This window comes from Balaenoptera physalus, assembly GCF_965194825.1.
Source record: "Balaenoptera physalus genome assembly, chromosome: X".
In the NCBI taxonomy this organism is placed as follows: Eukaryota; Metazoa; Chordata; class Mammalia; order Artiodactyla; family Balaenopteridae; genus Balaenoptera; species Balaenoptera physalus.
In genome coordinates this window covers 117,626,347-117,644,578 of record NC_138903.1, presented here as the reverse complement: position 1 = coordinate 117,644,578, position 18,232 = coordinate 117,626,347, and the positions used below count along the sequence as shown (strand labels likewise).

General features: G+C 35.0%; 1 protein-coding gene across 3 annotated transcripts in view; it reads right to left on the bottom strand.

Moving 5' to 3' along the window:
* Positions 1 to 18,232, bottom strand: part of LOC309652019 (PABIR family member 1-like) — a 62,027-nt gene that overhangs the window by 18,913 nt on the left and 24,882 nt on the right. For 2 of the 3 annotated variants that reach the window (XM_082445473.1, XM_082445471.1), the window contains exon 4: positions 16,240 to 16,283. The exons of the other annotated variant lie outside the window; for it this stretch is intronic. In XM_082445473.1, the coding sequence (XP_082301599.1) occupies positions 16,240 to 16,283 (44 nt within the window). The remainder of the gene's footprint in view (positions 1 to 16,239; positions 16,284 to 18,232) is intronic. 3 annotated transcript variants of the gene reach the window in all.

Below are 18,232 nucleotides of genomic sequence, written 5' to 3'. Positions count from 1 at the left end.
ACAGGAAGCAATGTGAATGGATTTCAAGGACATTCTAAGCAAAAGCAACAAGACACAAAAGAGTATATACTGTATGATTTTATCTCAACAGAGTTGATTTTTAAAATAGCATAAATGAAAACTCTTCAAAAGTTGAAAATTTAAAGTTATATCTGCTTAGCAAGTGTAAATATTAAGTATCCTGTGCAAATTGTGTACCAAGATGCAGTCTCTACAATTAGGAAACTACTCTCTTGAAAAAACTAAGCACATAGGAACATATGCATGGTGGAAGGCATTGGGCCCAATGCTATTTGGAGCTGGTATATACAGTTAACCAGGTTCTTTTAAATAGTGCCTACCATGTGGAAGGATTGGCAAAAGGAATAAAAGGAAAGGATTCATTAGGCTGGAAAGAAGACCAATATACACTAGGTTGGTTGGGAGATCTGGGATCAGATCAATGACAAGAAATGATATTCCAGTACATCACCATGAACCCTGGCTTGTCACTGTCATCTTGTGAGGTGCCTCTCAGTAAGGAGGCCAATTAATCTGGATGCAGCTTGACCTTATCTAAAAACTGGTACCAAATAACTGGGACAAAGAGTAGAAAATGGTATAGGACAAGAGGTTCTTCAGATTCCTTGGCCAGACTACAGGGAATCCCTTGCCCTCCGCATCAGTGTGGAAGCTCTCTCATTCTCCTTTCAGCGTTTGGTAAAAAATTCTACTAAGGTTTTAATAAATGCAGGAGATCAGATGAGGAACATATCTGGAATATTTTATTCATCTATATAGCTTTAGAAATTAAAAGATGGGAAAAATAGATAATTGAGTATCTCTCATATACAATCTTAGGATAGGATTCATAGTACAGTCACACCACACTGGGAAATATTCTGAAATTACTTTTTTAATCAGAGGGATCTAATAATATCACAGTCTTTAAGGAACTGATAATGAAATGTGAAAAACAAGCGTGGAGTGTTGTGGTCATTTCTGGGTGCCACACTTGAAGGATACTGACAAACAGGAGGCTAATGGCCAGGATGGTAACAAAGCCTGGAAACCATCTCAGAGAAAAAAAGACTAGAATGGAAACCTTGAGGAGAAAAGATCTGTCTAGACATGGTAGCTGTTGCCAAGCATCTGAAAGTCTACATCTATGGGAGAGGTGATAGACTTTGCCTATTTTGTGGCATTCCCTATGACAAATTCAGACCAAAGGATGGAAGACAGACTTTAGTTCAATATCTGGGGGAATTTTTGAATGAGTAGAACTTTCCAATAGTTGACAGGCTCTTTGACTCTCCTTCAGTGAAAATTCAAATAGAAGTAAGTGAAGAATCCAATAGCAGTAAGGGAGTGCTGATCCTCTTATCCTGTCCCTCACATAATTAATAACTGCATATGAGTTTCTAAAACATATTTAACTGCTATTATTTCTTGATTATACAAGTAACAGATATGCCATGTGCAAAAAATTGAAAATACAGACAAGCAAAGGGAAATGCAAATGAAAACAAAATCATGCATCTTCCCATCTCCCAGAGACGTAAACATTTTGGCATATAGCCTTACAGACTTTTTTCTGTTATAGATCCCTATAAAATATATACATATACTTTTTAAAAACAAAAATGAGATCCCATTAATCACACTGCTTTTTTATTTTATGATACAGTGTAAACATCTTTCCATATCAAGTAATATATGACCATGTCATCATTCTTAATGGGTGCAGAGATTTCCATGAAATGAATGTACCGTAATTTGTTTAATCCAATGTTTCCCAAAGGGCATTCTACATAACATCAATTCCACAAGATGACCCTCCAAAAAGAGAACTTAGGTTAAATAGTTTAAATATGCTCCATACCATATCCCCTTTCTTGGGCTTTCACAATGTTAAAGAAATGAATTAACGGAGTTTCCCAAACTTACTTGACCATAGATTCTCCATGGCCTCTCCCTTCTTTAATTCTTCAGGACACTTACTTATTCACATTTTATAAAACACCCTGATAAGTGCTGGCTTAACTGATCCTTTAGGGTTAATACTACGTTTTTTGTTTTTTATATAAAACTTGCCATTTTAACCATTTTTAAGTATACAATTCAGTGGCATTAATTACATTCACAATGTTGTACAACCATTCCCACTATCTATTTCCAAAAGTTTTTCATCATTCCAAACAGATATTCTGTACCCATTAAGAATAACTCCCCATTCTCCCTCACACCAGCCCCTGGTAACCTGTGATCTACTTTCTGTTTCTACAAATTTGTCTATTCTAAGTAAGTGGCGACATGCAGTATTTATCTTTTCGTGTCTGGCTTATTTCACTTAACATAATGTTTGCAAGGTTCATCCATGTTGTAGCATGTGTCAGAACTTTATTCCTTTGTGTGGCTAAATAATATTCTGTTGTATGGATATACCACATTTTTATCCATTCATCTGGTGATGGACACAAGTTGCACCTTTTGGCTATTGTGAATGAATAATGCTGCAAGGAACACTGGCATACAAGTACCTGTTTGAGTCTTTGTTTCCAAGGAGTGGGATTATTGGATCATATGATAATTATATGTTTAATATTTTGAGGAACTGCTAAACTGTTTTCCACAGTTGCTGTGTCATTTTACATTCCAACCAGCAATGTGCGAAGGTCCTATTTCTCTGCATCCACACCAACACTTGCTATCATATGTCTTTTTGATTATAGCCATCCTCATGTATGAAGTGGTATCTCTTTGTGGTTTTGATTTGCATTTCCCTAATAACTAATGATGTTGAACATCTTTTCATGTGCTTATTGACCATTTGTACATCTTCTCTGGAGAAATGTCTATTCATGAGGTCCTTTGCCCATATTTTGATTGGGTTATCTTTTTGTTGCTGAGTTACAGGAATTCTTTATATATTCTGGATTAAACCCTTATCAGATATGATTTACAAATATTTTTTCTTATTCTATAGGTTGTCTTTTCACTGTCTTGTTAATGTTCTTTGATGCACAAAAGTTCTTAATTTTTATAAAGTTAGATTTATCTATTTTTTTCTTTTGCTCATGCTTTTAGTGCTATAGCTAAGAATCCATTGCAAAATCCAAGGTCATAAAGATTTACCCCCTTTTTTTCTAAAAGTTTAATGGTTTTAGGTCTTAATATTTAGGTCGTTGATCCATTTTGAGTTAATTTTTGCATATGGCATAAGGTAGGAATCTAACTTCATTGTTTGGCACGTGGATATTCAGTTGCCCCAGCCCCATTTGTTAAAAACATTAGGTTTTTCACAGTGACAAAGAACATTACAGTAAACATCCATTTCAACCTGTCCTATATTTTTCCCTAAGAAAAGTTCCTATGAGTTGCTATATCAAAAGATGTACACATTTTGAAGGCTTTTGATACATACTACCAAACTTCCTCCAGAAAGGTCATTAGGAATCTACCACAGTGAATTCAAATACCACTTTCCCCACACTCTTAACAGCCTTGTCCATTATAAAATTTTTTAAATCTCTGCTAATCAAATGTGGCATGGAAATGTATTCCAAATCAAGTTTAAGGGAGTTTTAGCTGAACTTCCCTTGACAGCCCGAACATGCTAGCCTTAGCACCTTCCTCTCCAAAGACCTCACACTTATGAAAAGATTATCTAAGAATAAGACTTGATGTAAACCACTGCAGAGTTTAATATGTCTAGCTAAGGAAGCAAACTAAACCCTTCCTCTCAGGAAAGCGGGACTAGAAATGAAAAGTATGTTTAGGTTCCTCTGCTGGATAGTGTAATTTCAAAATATTTCTTTCCTCAGCACAAAGCCACAGACCAGCTGTTCGCGACTTTCAAGTGTGTCCTTTTTCATTTGTGTTCAATGGAGAGTTACCAAACACGAGTCATGCCAAAAAATCAACTAAACTGAAATTAGAGGAAGAAATTTTTCTTATAGCCATATAATAATTATCAAGGAAAAAGAAAAGGCTATTTTGTTGGTTATCTGCTTTTTAGTACTAGTTGAGTACTTCCAAATGTGTATTGGGACAGAATTTTTTATAGTTGATGTTGCTTTTGGCCCTGTCTCCTTTGCTTCTTTGAAACAAATATACCAAGTATACCTTTATTTTGTTTTGTCTCAAGCTGTAGTTATAGTAGAAAGAAAATGTTATGATTAGTGTTTTGTCAGTGGCAACTTGTTATTAATGTTGAAATCCTTAGAGGATCATCTATCCACACAAAACAAGAAACCAGGGGGAAATTAGCTTTCCACATTTCATCATAAAGCATGCATAATTCATAGAAGAGAGGAAACTATTGATGAGGCTGAACAAAATGAGATTCTTGTTGCCAGAAAGAATCAAAATATTAGGTACAATGCTCTCTAATTTCCTAAATATTTTCTTAAGGCTTTCTGAAGTTTAATGTCATCATGACTTTCACTGTCATGCTAGCAAAGATGAAGGCAGATGTTTTTACAGAATCAATAAAATTTTAAGAGGCAGAAGGGATCTTACAAATATCTAGTCCAACTCTATTTTACAGATTGGAAATATGAAACCCAGAGAGGTGACGTGACCTGCCCAAAGTCATACAGAGCTAGTGACAGAGCTGGACCTACAAGTCAGGCTTCCTGACTTCTGTACTCACTAATAATGTAGGCTGTTCCCTCGCCTAAAAGGTTGGTGTGAACCAATGTTACCAATTTGCTTTGCTGTCAGTAATGCCACAGAGATCTCTGATTTCATAAAATAGCTTATTGGGCAATTTATGGGATTCAGTTAATAACTGCATCAGTTTAACACATTTCTTCTGAGAGACTAGGGCCATTGTTTCCCATTATTAAGAAAGTTGAGCAAGTTTCCAAGATTCCTATATTCCTATATGATTCCTATTCCTACTCCTTTCCACCTATACCTTGTGGACATTTGTAAAAACCAATCTTATTTACTCTTGGGTTAAGAGGCACATTTTAAGAAATGCTGTGAGATATCATGGAATTTAAGGGAAAGCAAGCTACCTTTTCACCAGAGTAACCTATTGTTCTCTAGCCTTTTAGAAATGCACAATTTCAACTATCTGAGAGTGAAGTCTACCTATATGATATATTTTTCAAGCTCAACTTTTAAGATTTAAAATATTTAAAAACACTTCAGGCAAATTGTAATTAGTTTTCTCCATAGATATCCAAAGTACCATACATGCATTTTCATCATGGATATTTATATATAGTTGCTTCTAGGTGAATTTTAAAAATTCATTTAGCAGATGAGATTAAATATCCTGTAGTGGGAGTACTAATAATTCAAGGAGCAGGGACAAAGATTAATGCAGAATTAGAATCTTAACTCATGTGCTTTTAATATCTCACTTGATTTGCCTCAGTTCTAAAGAGCCAGTGAAACAGGCCACGTAGATACAAATTCTAACTCCATACCCATTTTTAATGTAAGAGCTTTCTAATAGTGAGAGTTGTCCAACAATAGAATGAACTGGCCTGTGAGGGAGTTCAGTCAGTCACTTTGAAATCACAAGATTTCAAACTCAGGCTAAAAGTTAATCTGTCTGGAGTTCTTAAAAGGATTCTTGCATTGAGAGGTAGATTAAAAGACTTCTAAAATCCTTTAAGTTCTAAGTTTCTGTGATTTCAATATTGTCTTTCTCTCATAGTTTTATAGTACAGAGGTCCTTTCATATGTGTATTTATAGTCATATTATCTTAGACTGCCTTGTACCATTATTTTTGCACTTATGTTATCCTGCTTAAAGATAGCAATGGTATCTCACTCATCTTCATATAACCTACAGTTTTAAGCATAGTTTATGTGCACAGAAAGTATTCATTAGATACTTATTGAATATACTTGAAATTACAAGCTTGATTAGTTGACTTAGTCATTATAAATTTTAAGAACCATATTTTTTTCCCTGGTCTGAGAATCTAATTTATTACTGCAGTGAGTTTTCATGTTAGGATGTATCTGAGCGCTGCTCTTTTGTAAGGTTATAAGTAAAATAGGAATACTTGATTGAACACGAACACATATTTAAGGGTTAAAAATGATGCTTTTAAAATATATGAAAAACTATTTCCATTTTCATTTATCCTCTTAGTGACAATGTGAAAACTAGCATACATATACACATACATACATTTATAATATATAGGAAGAAGACATACGAACACTTATATACAATATGATCACCTCTTGTTCTTACATTTTTTTAAAGATGGGTTATAAGATAGACAATTTAAAAAACTAATTTAAGAAAATTGGAACAATCAAAATACCAAAACTATCCTGTTGTGGGTTGAATTGTGTCCCCAAAAAAGATAAATGTTGAATTTCTAACCCTCAGCACCTGTTAATGTGACCTTATTTGAAAATAGGGTCTCTACAGATATAATCAAGTTAAGATGAGGTCATGCTGGATTAGGGTGGGCCCCAAATCCAATGACTGATGTCTTTATAAGGCCATGTGAAAACACAGGGACACGGGGAGAACCCCAAGTGATGATGGAGACAGAGACTGGAGTAATATGTCTGCAAGGCAAGGATTTCTGGCAACCACCAGAAGCTAGGAGAAAGACATTAACAGATTCTCCCTTAAAGCCTCCAGAAGGAACCAATGCTGCTGACATCTTGATCTTGGACTTTTGGCCTCCAGATCTATGAGATAATCCATTTCTGTTGTCTTGGGCTACCCAGTTTGTGGTACTCTGTTATGACAGCCCTAGGAAACTAATACATGTCCTTCCCTGTAGAAAACTGGCATGACAAAAATCCTTGGCATGTTTAGGATAACAAAATATAGTCTTTCCATAATTTTAAAAAATCAACCACAAAATACCTCATGTAAAAGTTAGAATTGCTTTGGTCTGAAAATTAATAAATGGAAAATCATTTAAGATATGGAGCCCCCCAATACACAAGCTCGAAAGGTAACAGAATGGAAAACCAAGTACAAAGTCCTCAATTCTGAGCATATTATAGTGATTGTGGCATCCTAGGATTCAACTAAAACAATAAAAACTAACCAAATAGAGTGAAAGAAATTGTCTGAGTTGGAAAAAAAAAAGTATATTGAGATGAGATAGTCAAGATTACCAAGATTTATTGATGAAAGTTCCTCACACAAATGAGTAGTAGTCTCACCCCCATTGTTCACTTTATCCATCCTTAGTCTTTGTACTTGATCATTCTGAAAAACTTTTTTTGCTGAAGTATCGATAGTGCATGGGGACCTTTTTTTCTGTCATTGATCTATAATTTCAGCAAGGAACACCACTGCAATCACACCTCATTCCATGAGGGCCCCCTTATATGTTCACAACTCGTCCACTAAAGTCTGGCAAGAAGCTAAGTAACAAAGGCAATATTGATAGTTCACTTGTCCTTAGCCAATTTGTAGAATCCTATCCCAGTTTCAGGAGACCATATGATTCCAGTCATCTCAGAAATATTCAGTTTCATTTATTCATAGGTGAATAGAATCTCCCCCACCATATATATACATTCTAATCAATTCCATCAGGGCTATTGTCAAAAAATTTTTGATGCCAATCTTTTTCCCATGTGGAATATACCTACATCAGATTTCCATCATTCTGATTATTTCTAATGACAAGGAAAAACGTTTAATAAATATTTTAGACAGCCATTCCTACCTTCATCAGCTGAGAAAATTTAAACCAATTTTCAACTTCATTTCATGAAGATACATTTCTATTTTTCAAAATGCTAATACTACCCCCAATTACCTGAAGCACTTACTTTATATTTAAAATTTTCAATACATGATTTTTCTAATTTAAAAAATCCTTAAGACTTTTGAATAGAAAATTCAGTTTTAAACAAACCTTTATAGCCCTTTGGGAACAACTGAAAGTGCATGTTTCTTTCAGAAAAGCCCTAACATATTAAGCCTATATTTAATCAAATCAGTAGTCATGATGATGAACAAAAGGTAATTCATAGAAATGTAAAAGACCACAATTTATCCACATTGTCTTTTTTCCACACTTAGAGTACAAAATTGATCAGGGATAATCAGGTTAAGTACAAATTGAGTGAAGCCCCAGTTACATATTATTTTCTTGCTATTCAATTAGCTTCCATTCATCTTGCTTCCCCTACCTATTCTTCCCCAACAAATTAAACATCCAAGGATTCATGTCAAAAATTGGCAATCCTTGGATCAGTACAGTATAACTAGCTTAGTTTTAAAACTGCTTTTGATAGATGATTTTTCCATACCAAATGGAAACTAGCAATTACTGAAAATATTAAAAACTAGCATAAGTATTCAGTACATAATTTGAAAAATCATTTTACCTGTTGATTAATGGAGCAATAATATTTCATTAGAATGTATAATTTTATTTATTTTTTAATTCACATAAATAGATAGAGCTCTCAATTATTTTTTTGAAAAATCAAGGTACAGCATATTTCTATACATTAGCAACTTGAAGATGTATGATTGTATCATCAACATACTTTGAAAGTATTACTACATTGCTCTTAAGGGCATACCCAGGAATTAGACATGCAAGTTCTATAGATAAACAGAATTCTAGGAAACTGAGAAAAAAAGATAAATAGGAAATAGCCTAAATTATACCACGTACAATCCTGTTATTGCTCCAATGTGTGTGTGTGTATGTGTGTGTGTGAGAGAGAGAGAGAGAGAGATCAAGCGAGTGCACGTTTGTTTCTCCATTGCTCTACTGGGGAGAGCCTTGGGATAGGTAAACCACTTAGTTAAAAGCTCATCTGCTAGAATGAATAGAGAACTAGAATCAGAAGGCAACACAGGAGAGCTTGTGACAGTGCTGATTTTAGCTGGTGAATTATGAGAAGACCCTGCACTGCTGCTGTTTCTATCAAGAGCATCTGAAGATAGACTAGGAAAAAGAAAATACCACTCATTGATAACAGAATTCAAGAGATCTCTGTGCTTTGTCTACAAATGAATGCAAAATATGTGAAGCAAAGAATTGGCATTAGTTACAAGAGCAGTTTCATAAAAGCAGTAAAACAAAACCAACAGTAACAGTAATAAAAATCCATTCACTATATTTCCCATTTTGATCATTAAAACTTGCTTTACTGGCACACTTTTAAATAATATGCTCAGCCTAACAAAGCACACAAAAATCCAAGATAGAAAAGATGGGGCAGAAGATGACTCTTTTCCAAGCTTGCATTTTTATGTATATCTCTAATACCTCTTAATCTAATGCCAAAACCCCACTTCTAAAAATGTGTCTAATAAATCACAGCAAGATCCTTTTTGACCCACCTCCTAGAGTAATGGAAATAAAATTAAAAATAAACAACTGAGACCTAATGAAACTTAAAAGCTTTTGCACAGCAAAGGAAACCATAAAAAAGACGAAAAGACAACCCTCAGAATGGGAGAAAATATTTGCAAACAAAGCAACTGACAAAGGATTAATCTCCAAAATATACAAGCAGTTCATGCAGATCAATATCAAAAAACAAACAAGCCAATCTAAAAATGTGCAGAAGACCTAAATAGACATTTCTCCAAAGTAGACATACAGATTGCCGACAAACACATGAAAAGATGCTCAACATCACAAATCATTAGAGAAATGCAAATCAAAACCACAATGAGGTATCACCTCACACCGGTCAGAATGGGCATCATCAGAAAATCTAGAAACAATAAATGCTGGAGAGGGTGTGGAGAAAAGGGAACCCTCTTGCACTGTTGGTGGGAATGTAAATTGATACAGCCACTATGGAGAACAGTATGGAGGTTCCTTAAAAAACTAAAAATAGAACTACCATATGACCCAGCAATCCCACTACTGGGCATATACCCTGAGAAAACCATAATTCAAAAAGGGTCATGTACCACAATGTTCACTGCAGCACTATTTACAATAGCCAGGACATGGAAGCAACCTAAGTGTCCATCGACAGATGAATGGATAAAGAAGATGTGGCACATATATACAATGGAATATTACTCAGCCATAAAAAGGAACAAAATTGAGTTATTTGTAATGAGGTGGATGGACCTAGAGTCTGTCATACAGAGTGAAGCAAGTCAGAAAGAGAAAAACAAATACTGTATGCTAACGCACATACGTGGAATCTAAAAAAACAGTACCAATGAACCTAGTGGCAGGGCAGGAATAAAGACGCAGACGTAGAGAATGGACTTGAGGACATGGGGTGGGGAGGGGAAGCTGGGATGAAGTAAGAGAGTAGCATTGACATATATACGCTACCAAATGTAAAATAGATAGCTAGTGGGAAGCAGCTGCAGAGCACAGGGAGATCAGCTCCGTGTTTTGTGACCACCTAGAGGGATGGGATAGGGAGGGTGGGAGGGAGTCTCAAGAGGGAGGGGATATGGGGATATATGTATACATATAGCTGATTCACTCTGTTGTACAGCAGAGACTAACACACCATTGTAAAGCAATTATACTCTAATAAAGATATAAAATTAAAATGTGTCTACCATATATTAATGTCACACATAAGTGTTGGGGAGAAGAACTAAAGTTAATATTATAGTATCCATTTGGGCTATTCGTTTTTTAAAACTTCTAAAAATATTTCATAATATACCATACTTCTGAGTATATACAATAACCAAAGTAGACTTAAAAACCAAGTTAAAAGTGGCCAACGAATGCTTAAAATCTCATGTTAATCCTCACAATACATTCCTATCAGATAGTTGGGTAGTATCAGAAGAAAGTACGTTGGTTGTGTCTTGGAAAAATCTCTTTGGCTGATGTTCAAATGTCATTTCACCTATGACAAAAATGCAGATCAAGGTAGATATATTTTGTCTAACGTGTTTATTATGCTTTTAATTGCAAAAGTAAAACTTGTTCATTGCAATTAATTTATAAAATACAGAAAAACAAAAGGAAAAAATTTTACATCACCATTATCCAGAGATAACCATTTTTCAGTAATTCCTGAATATGTATGTATACATGATTTTTTTAAACAAAATTGGATTTGTACTGTATATAATACTGATACGTAATCTACTTCTTGTTTTTAATGATTACAATTTTTCTCATATTATTAACTAAATTCTACAACATAAGTTTATATAGCTATGTAGTAAGGATGTACCATAATTTAATCTCATTCCTTATTTTAAAACTTTAAGTTACTGCTCTCCTTATTTTGCTAAACATACACAATGAACTAAATAGATCGATTTATTTTTTACAGCATAGAGTGAACAAAATAAATACATTTTCAAAGATTAGGGAGAAAAACTTAATCTCAAAAAACCACATTGCTATAATCTTCACTTTGAAGTAAATGTTACACATTCATGTGATAACCATGTCTGGATGTGAGTAAAACTGATGATCAAGTCCATAACTTCTAGGGTGGAATATATTTGAATGATAAAACACTAAGGCCACCTACTCATTAAAAAATATCCCTAGGAATAGAGATTTCCAGACCTTCCTTAGGAGTATAATCATGGCTCACAAAGCTCGAAAGAGGTCTAGGTATTGTCCCATGCCAGATACACTTACACCATTATGGAAAAACTACTCATCTCTCCTTTTCGGTTTAAATTAAAAACAAGACAAATCAAAACAAATTCATCATAGAAGAAAATTAAAATTTTCTTTGCTAAAATCATTATTACTTGTAAAACAATATTTACAGCTGCCCAATTTCTGTAGATTTCTCAGAATTCCCACTTGAAGCCTTATTTTTTCTTGCTTGTTCCCAATGGAAGTAATTGCTGCTAATCACCATAAAATATGCTTTCATATGCTTGGAGATTCTAACCCTTATCTCTCCTCCACTTTACAGAGAGTCCTCATTCTTTTTTGTTTTTCCCCCCAGGACCTCTTTTTGATTTTTTATACCATCTTTCCCCACACTTCACTTGTATTAATGTGATAATCGGACATACTTTGTTGTTTCCCAAATAAATATTCATATTCCAAAATATATAAATAAAATTAAATTTCTGTTTAATCTGTTATTACATCTGGAAAGTCAGATAAACTTTGACCAGATCTGTATAGACTATGTTTGGGAGGGTCTGACTTAAAACATATAGACCGTGTGGTACTTATAGAATTTGCTTTGGAGTTCTTAGGGACACCTCAAAGAAATGAGGCAGTCAACTTCCAGAGCAGCTGAAAACCAGGTACAAGAAGCTCATGTGGAACATGCCACATCCACCAAAACACTGGGTGGAAACCAAGTCTATTATGTCAAAATTGAAATATAAAAACAATTTTTAAAATCATAAATTCTAAGAAAATTCCAGGCATTTTCAATGTCATGAAACATTTTATGTGTTATCTTAAAAGAAGAATTATTTTAATTTAGTAAAACACTGTCTTTAATTTAAGTGTATTTGATTTTAAATACTCAAATGACCCCCCAACTTCCTAACAGCTCTTCAACTGCTAATACATTTGAATGTTTTTTTCAACATTAGCCCAAACTTCACAGCACAGGTAAAAGACACTTAAGCTAGGTCATTGATCCATTGTCATAAAACAATGTGCTTAGTTTGTAAGAGAGCATTTTCCAGAACCGATCTCCTCTTAGTCTTAGAATATAACGAGTACACGCTGAGTTAGGTATGTTGGTAGGAAGATTGCCATTAATTCATGCCAAATGCAGGGAACACTGCAGTACATTTCAGTTTCCTTCCCTCTAGTTTTGCTCTCCTCCTTCTCCTTCCCCTACCTCTCCCCCTCCTCCTCCCCTTCCATTTCTTCTTCTTTCTCCTTCTTCTTTCCCATCTTAATGGATTTTTCACAAATATACATTTTTAAGTTTAATCTCCATTCCCATTTACCCATTTTCCCTCTCTATTATAGTTTAACTTTGTATTAAGCCTATAATTCAGTAGTCATATCAAAAAAAAAGGAAGAAGTACATAGCTTAGTGAGGCAGGGATGAGAAAGGGGATCCAGAATTGTGGCAGTTTAAAAAAAAAAACACTTCTGTTCTTTCCCTGTCCTTTTATTACTGAATAGGTGGATCATTTTCCATATATTTAACCAAACATAACCCCCATAAACAACTGAAACATCAACATACACTTTAGCATATATTTTTAGTGTTGTAAGTGGATCTAATTTGTGTCAACTTATTCATATGATATCAACGTGTACGTGTAGTGGTGGGGCAGGTCAGGGGTTGAGATTCAGGAGAATACTTGATGGCTGAATCACTCTATTTATTCATTCATTCCCCACCTTGTTTCAGAAAGTATTTAAGGCACCTAGCTTGGTGAATTATATAATGAAAATCATAATAGTTGACTAAACTGGAATTAAATTTTTCAATTCACATTTATATGGCCCTTTATAGCTTTCAAAATGTCTTTACATATAGTTTCACTTCAGTAAAACAAAAGGTCTCTAGTAATTTATCAAATATATTTTAAATCAATAAATCCTTTAAAATGAATTTTTGTGTAATACTTGATTTTATGTGATATCTTATGAAAATAAAGGTATATTTATTTCTGTTGGTAGATAAAAGTACCTTTTCTTTTTAATGGTCCAAGGATACTTGGTCTAACAGTGTTGGTTGGGGCTTTGACTTCTAAAATAAAATTATAATTGTTACAAGAAAACATTTGAAGATCAGCTGTGACTATTTCGTTATAACAGATCTAAGGATATACACTAAAAGAGGACTCTATGCTTTTCTCTAAATCTAGGTAAAAACAGGAAAGCCTCAGGACAGAAAACTGTCTTGTAACTTATAAGGATTCAGGATTTTCCCAAGTTGTGGGGAATAAAAGCTAGAAGGACCTGTAGTCCTGGCTGTGACCTGCCTTAAGACAAGGTGAAAATCATGAGTGAATGAGAGGGTACGGTTGTTAAACGTTCATTCGTTCATTCGAGAGTTAGCTCTGATCCTTACGAACAAGCTGGGTCAGAGGAAGGCTATGTTCAGACAGGCTTAATGAATTACTGATTCTTCATATGTTCACATGTTTTCACATGTTCTTAGTTGATTCTTTTCAATAATACAAAATGATAAACCAAAACAATGACATTTTAATTTAGCTAAAAAGACATTACTTGTTTGGTTGTCACAGAACCTGGAGCTTTAGTTTTGTTTTGTTTTTTTTTTTTGGCTGCACCGTGCAGCTTGCAGATCTTAGTTCCCCAACCAGGGACTGAACCCAGTATAACTTTTCTCAGAAAGCAGATCAGTGGTTTCCTAGGGTGGGCAGGGGTGGGGGGGAGGAGATCAAGTGCGAAAGATCACGAGGAAACTGTTCAGAGTGTCGGAACTGTTCTATATCTTGATTATGGTTACGGTTACAGGATTGTACACATTTACCAAAATGAATCAAATCGTATACTTAAAGGTTGGTGACTTTTGTAATATGTAAATAATAGTTTAAGAAATGAAAGGGAAAACTGCCATTTTGAATCAGATATAACTATAGCAAAATGTACCCCCCAAAAGATTTGGGTGGTGAAACATTGATGTTTTATAAGTATTTCAAGGGACACAGACTTTTAGACACTCCTTTCTTACCTTCTCAGTCGCCCTGGTGAGAGAAGCTGTTGGGGGTGCTAGAATTAAATCAGTGGACTTTGGAGAAGGTGGTTTCTCTCAATCGTTGTTACTCTTTATAAGCAGTGTCCCCTATTGCTTACTTATCAAGTGCTGAGGGTGATAGCTATGGCACGGGGAAGGGAATCCTTACTGTGTCAGTGGTTGTACCCTGGAGCTCTCACCATCCTAAAGCAAGCAGGGAACCCAAGATTCACTTCAATAAGCAAAGGCACCTTTTGCCTTTTGGGAAGAGAGCTACATGCCGGATAAGGGGCTTCCCTAGCACCCAAAAAAGACCTAGAATGTGACTACTCAATATTGAGCAATACCTAACATATACACAAATCCTAAATTTCAGTCTTTCTCTTTGGGTTTGACCTGTGCTTTGTTATTGAAAACTACAATGCTGTGTCCAGGAAAGGATCAAAACAGCATTGGTTAGAATTAAGATACAAATGGGACAACAAAAATTAACAGCTATAAAAATGTTTATAGATTTTATGTGGACAAAATCAGGACCACACAATTCAGGATTTTAAAACGTGCTCTTTTCTTCTCCAAGACACAAGTAAAGTTATATTACATGTTTCTTTCCTCTTTCTAACACACTTGCAGATTTACTCACTCACACCAACACTTAAAGTAATTAGAATTGGGTCAGTTAAGGGAATCCAAGAGCCTCTATAAATTGTACTAGCACCAAAACATGAAAAGTGACAGGCTCCAGAGGTTATCTACTCATTCTTCAGGACTTATTCCTAAATCAGGAATAGATGGCCACCTAAGGCGCTCAGGGCTCAAAAGAAAATAAGATGTCACTGCTTCTGCTGATGACCCACTTCCCGACCTAATAATCCCCAAATCTAGAAACTGACATCTAACCAGAACCTCTTCCACTCAAATTTCAGCTCTGTTCTTATTTTGTCATTATCTGAGATGTCCATGGAAAAGAACCCTAAACATCATTCAACTACCACAACTTAGTAATTATAATATGTACAGGGACATAAAAAAATGTTAGCAAGGAATGTAACTACATTCCAAACATGTTTAAATGAAAGGCTGTATGTTAAAATGTTAGTAGGAGTATATGTATTACAGGCATAAAAATGCAGTATTTTCCCAGTAAATCCATGGTCTGTGGTTTAAAACTCTAATATATAGTTAATAAATTACATAGAAGGGAGTGAAATCATTTATCATTTCATCATCTAAGCAATTCAACCAGCACAACTGAACTTTTTTTAGACTCACTAGGACAGAGAGGAAGTTGAGCCACAGGAACAGTGGTTTTGTATCAGACAACTATTTACTTTGAACCCCACTCTCAAACAATTAGTTATTTTTATGGGTAAATCATAAACTGTTTCTTAAGAGCAATAAAAAATTATGCAGCATATATAATTTTAGTTTCAAATGAGAGTTTAAATTTCTAGAAATTACAGCAAAACTACATAGTGCCAACATTAAAAATCAGTAAAAATTTCAAATTTTCTACAAAACTGAAGTGCTAATACCATACCATACCATACTTCAAAGTTTCTTTCCAAGATTGACCCATCTGTGTTGCAGTTTGTACCTCCTTACAAAAGAAAAGATATCAGTACTGAAGTTTACCTATCTAAAAAATAAAAAGATATAACTGAATGTGATCAGAATAGTAATTCAATGCACACTACTCACCATTCATGCATTGTTTCCCTATTCATTAAATCCATGGCTTCTTCCTGAAAGGTGAGAATGTGAGAATAAACTGAATACCCTGTTCCTATGATTTTACCAAGTTTTACTTCGTTGGGCTGTACATTTATTGTTATTCACTGGGCTGTAGTAGAGCTAGAGTATAAACAAATCTCTAAACAAGTGTCTGGTTCTCTACTCTTCATTGTTGCACCTACCGCACCAGAGATCTATTACTTATGCATTATAGTACATTGGATATGCAGGAATTGATTAGATGAAAAACTTTGTACCTTTCTTCATTCAAAAGAGAAAGCATCAAACATTAAACATTAAACTATTTTTCCAACCATTAATACTATGATATTAACAAATAGTACTCACAGTCCAACAAACTAAATGTCTTTCAGCATGGGTTTGCTTAAGCAAATGATGGTACAAGCATGATTTAAATCTAGTCATTGACATTGAAAAACATGTATTACATATTAAGTAGGAAAAAACCACAAATGCTTTTTATGTAAAACTGTAAATGAGAGGTGCTCAGAAGGATGTTCCCCAAAAAGTTAACAGTACTTATCAATGAGTAGTGAGATCTGTGGCAATTTGTTCTTTCTTTCTCTGCACTTTACCATATTGTTTGACCTTTTTATAAGTATGCAAGTATTTTTCACATAAATAGTTACTTTAAAAAATAACCCACATATGGAAAGACATCCTGCGTTTGTGAATTGGAAGACTTAATATTGTTAAAAAGGCAATACTACCCAAAGTGATTTACAGATGCAAGGCAACCCCTATCAAAATCTCAATGGCAGGGCTTCCCTGGTGGCACAGTGGTTGAGAACCTGCCTGCTAATGCAGGGGACATGGGTTCGAGCCCTGGTCTGGGAAGATCCCACATGCCGCGGAGCAACTAGGCCCATGAGCCACAATTACTGAGCCTGCGTGTCTGGAGCCTGTGCTCCGCAACAAGAGAGGCCGCGATAATGAGAGGCCCGCGCACCACGATGAAGAGTGGCCCCCACTTGCCGCAACTAGAGAAAGCCCTCGCATAGAAATGAAGACCCAACACAGCCATAAATAAATAAATAAATAACAAAAGTGATTGTTTAAAAAAAAAAATCTCAATGGCATTTTCTGTCAAAATAGAAAAATGACCTTGGGAAAGAAGAATAAACTTGGGAGGACTACACTACCTGGTTTTAAAACTCACTACACAAAGCTACAGTAATCAAAACAGTGTGGTTCTGGCATAAGGACAGACATATAGACCAATGGAATAGAATAGAGAGAGCCTAGAAATAATCTCTTGCGTATATGGTCAGTTGATTTTCAATAAGGATGCCAAGACCATTCAGTGGGGAAAGGACGGTCTTTTCAACAAATGGTGCTGGAAAACTGAACATCCACATGAGAAAGAATGAACTCTTTCCTTACACCATATACAAAAATTAACTCAAAATGGATCAAAGACCTAAACGTAAGACTTAAAACTATAAAACTCTTAGAAGAAAACATAGGACAAAAGCTTCATGTCATTGGATTTGGCAATGACTTTTTTGGATATGATACACAGGTAACAAAAGAAAAAATACATTGAACTTCATAAAAATTTAAAATTTTCTGCATCAAAAGAGAGTGAAAAGACAATCACAGAATTGTAGATGTTTGCAAATCATATATCTGATAAAGGATTAATATCCAGAATTTATAAAATATTCCTACAACTCAGCGACAACAACAAAACAACTCACTTGAAATACAGATGGTCCCCAATTTACAATGGTTCTGCTTATAATTTTTCGACTTTACGATGGTGCGAAAGCAATGTGCATTCAGTAGAAACCCTACTTTGATTTTGAACTTGACCTTTTCCCGGGCTAGTGATATGCAGTCAGATACTCTCTCGTGATGCTGGGCAGCGGCAGCCATGGCAGCTCCCTGTCAGCCACGCGATCACGAAGGTAAACACCCGATACCCTTATAACCATTC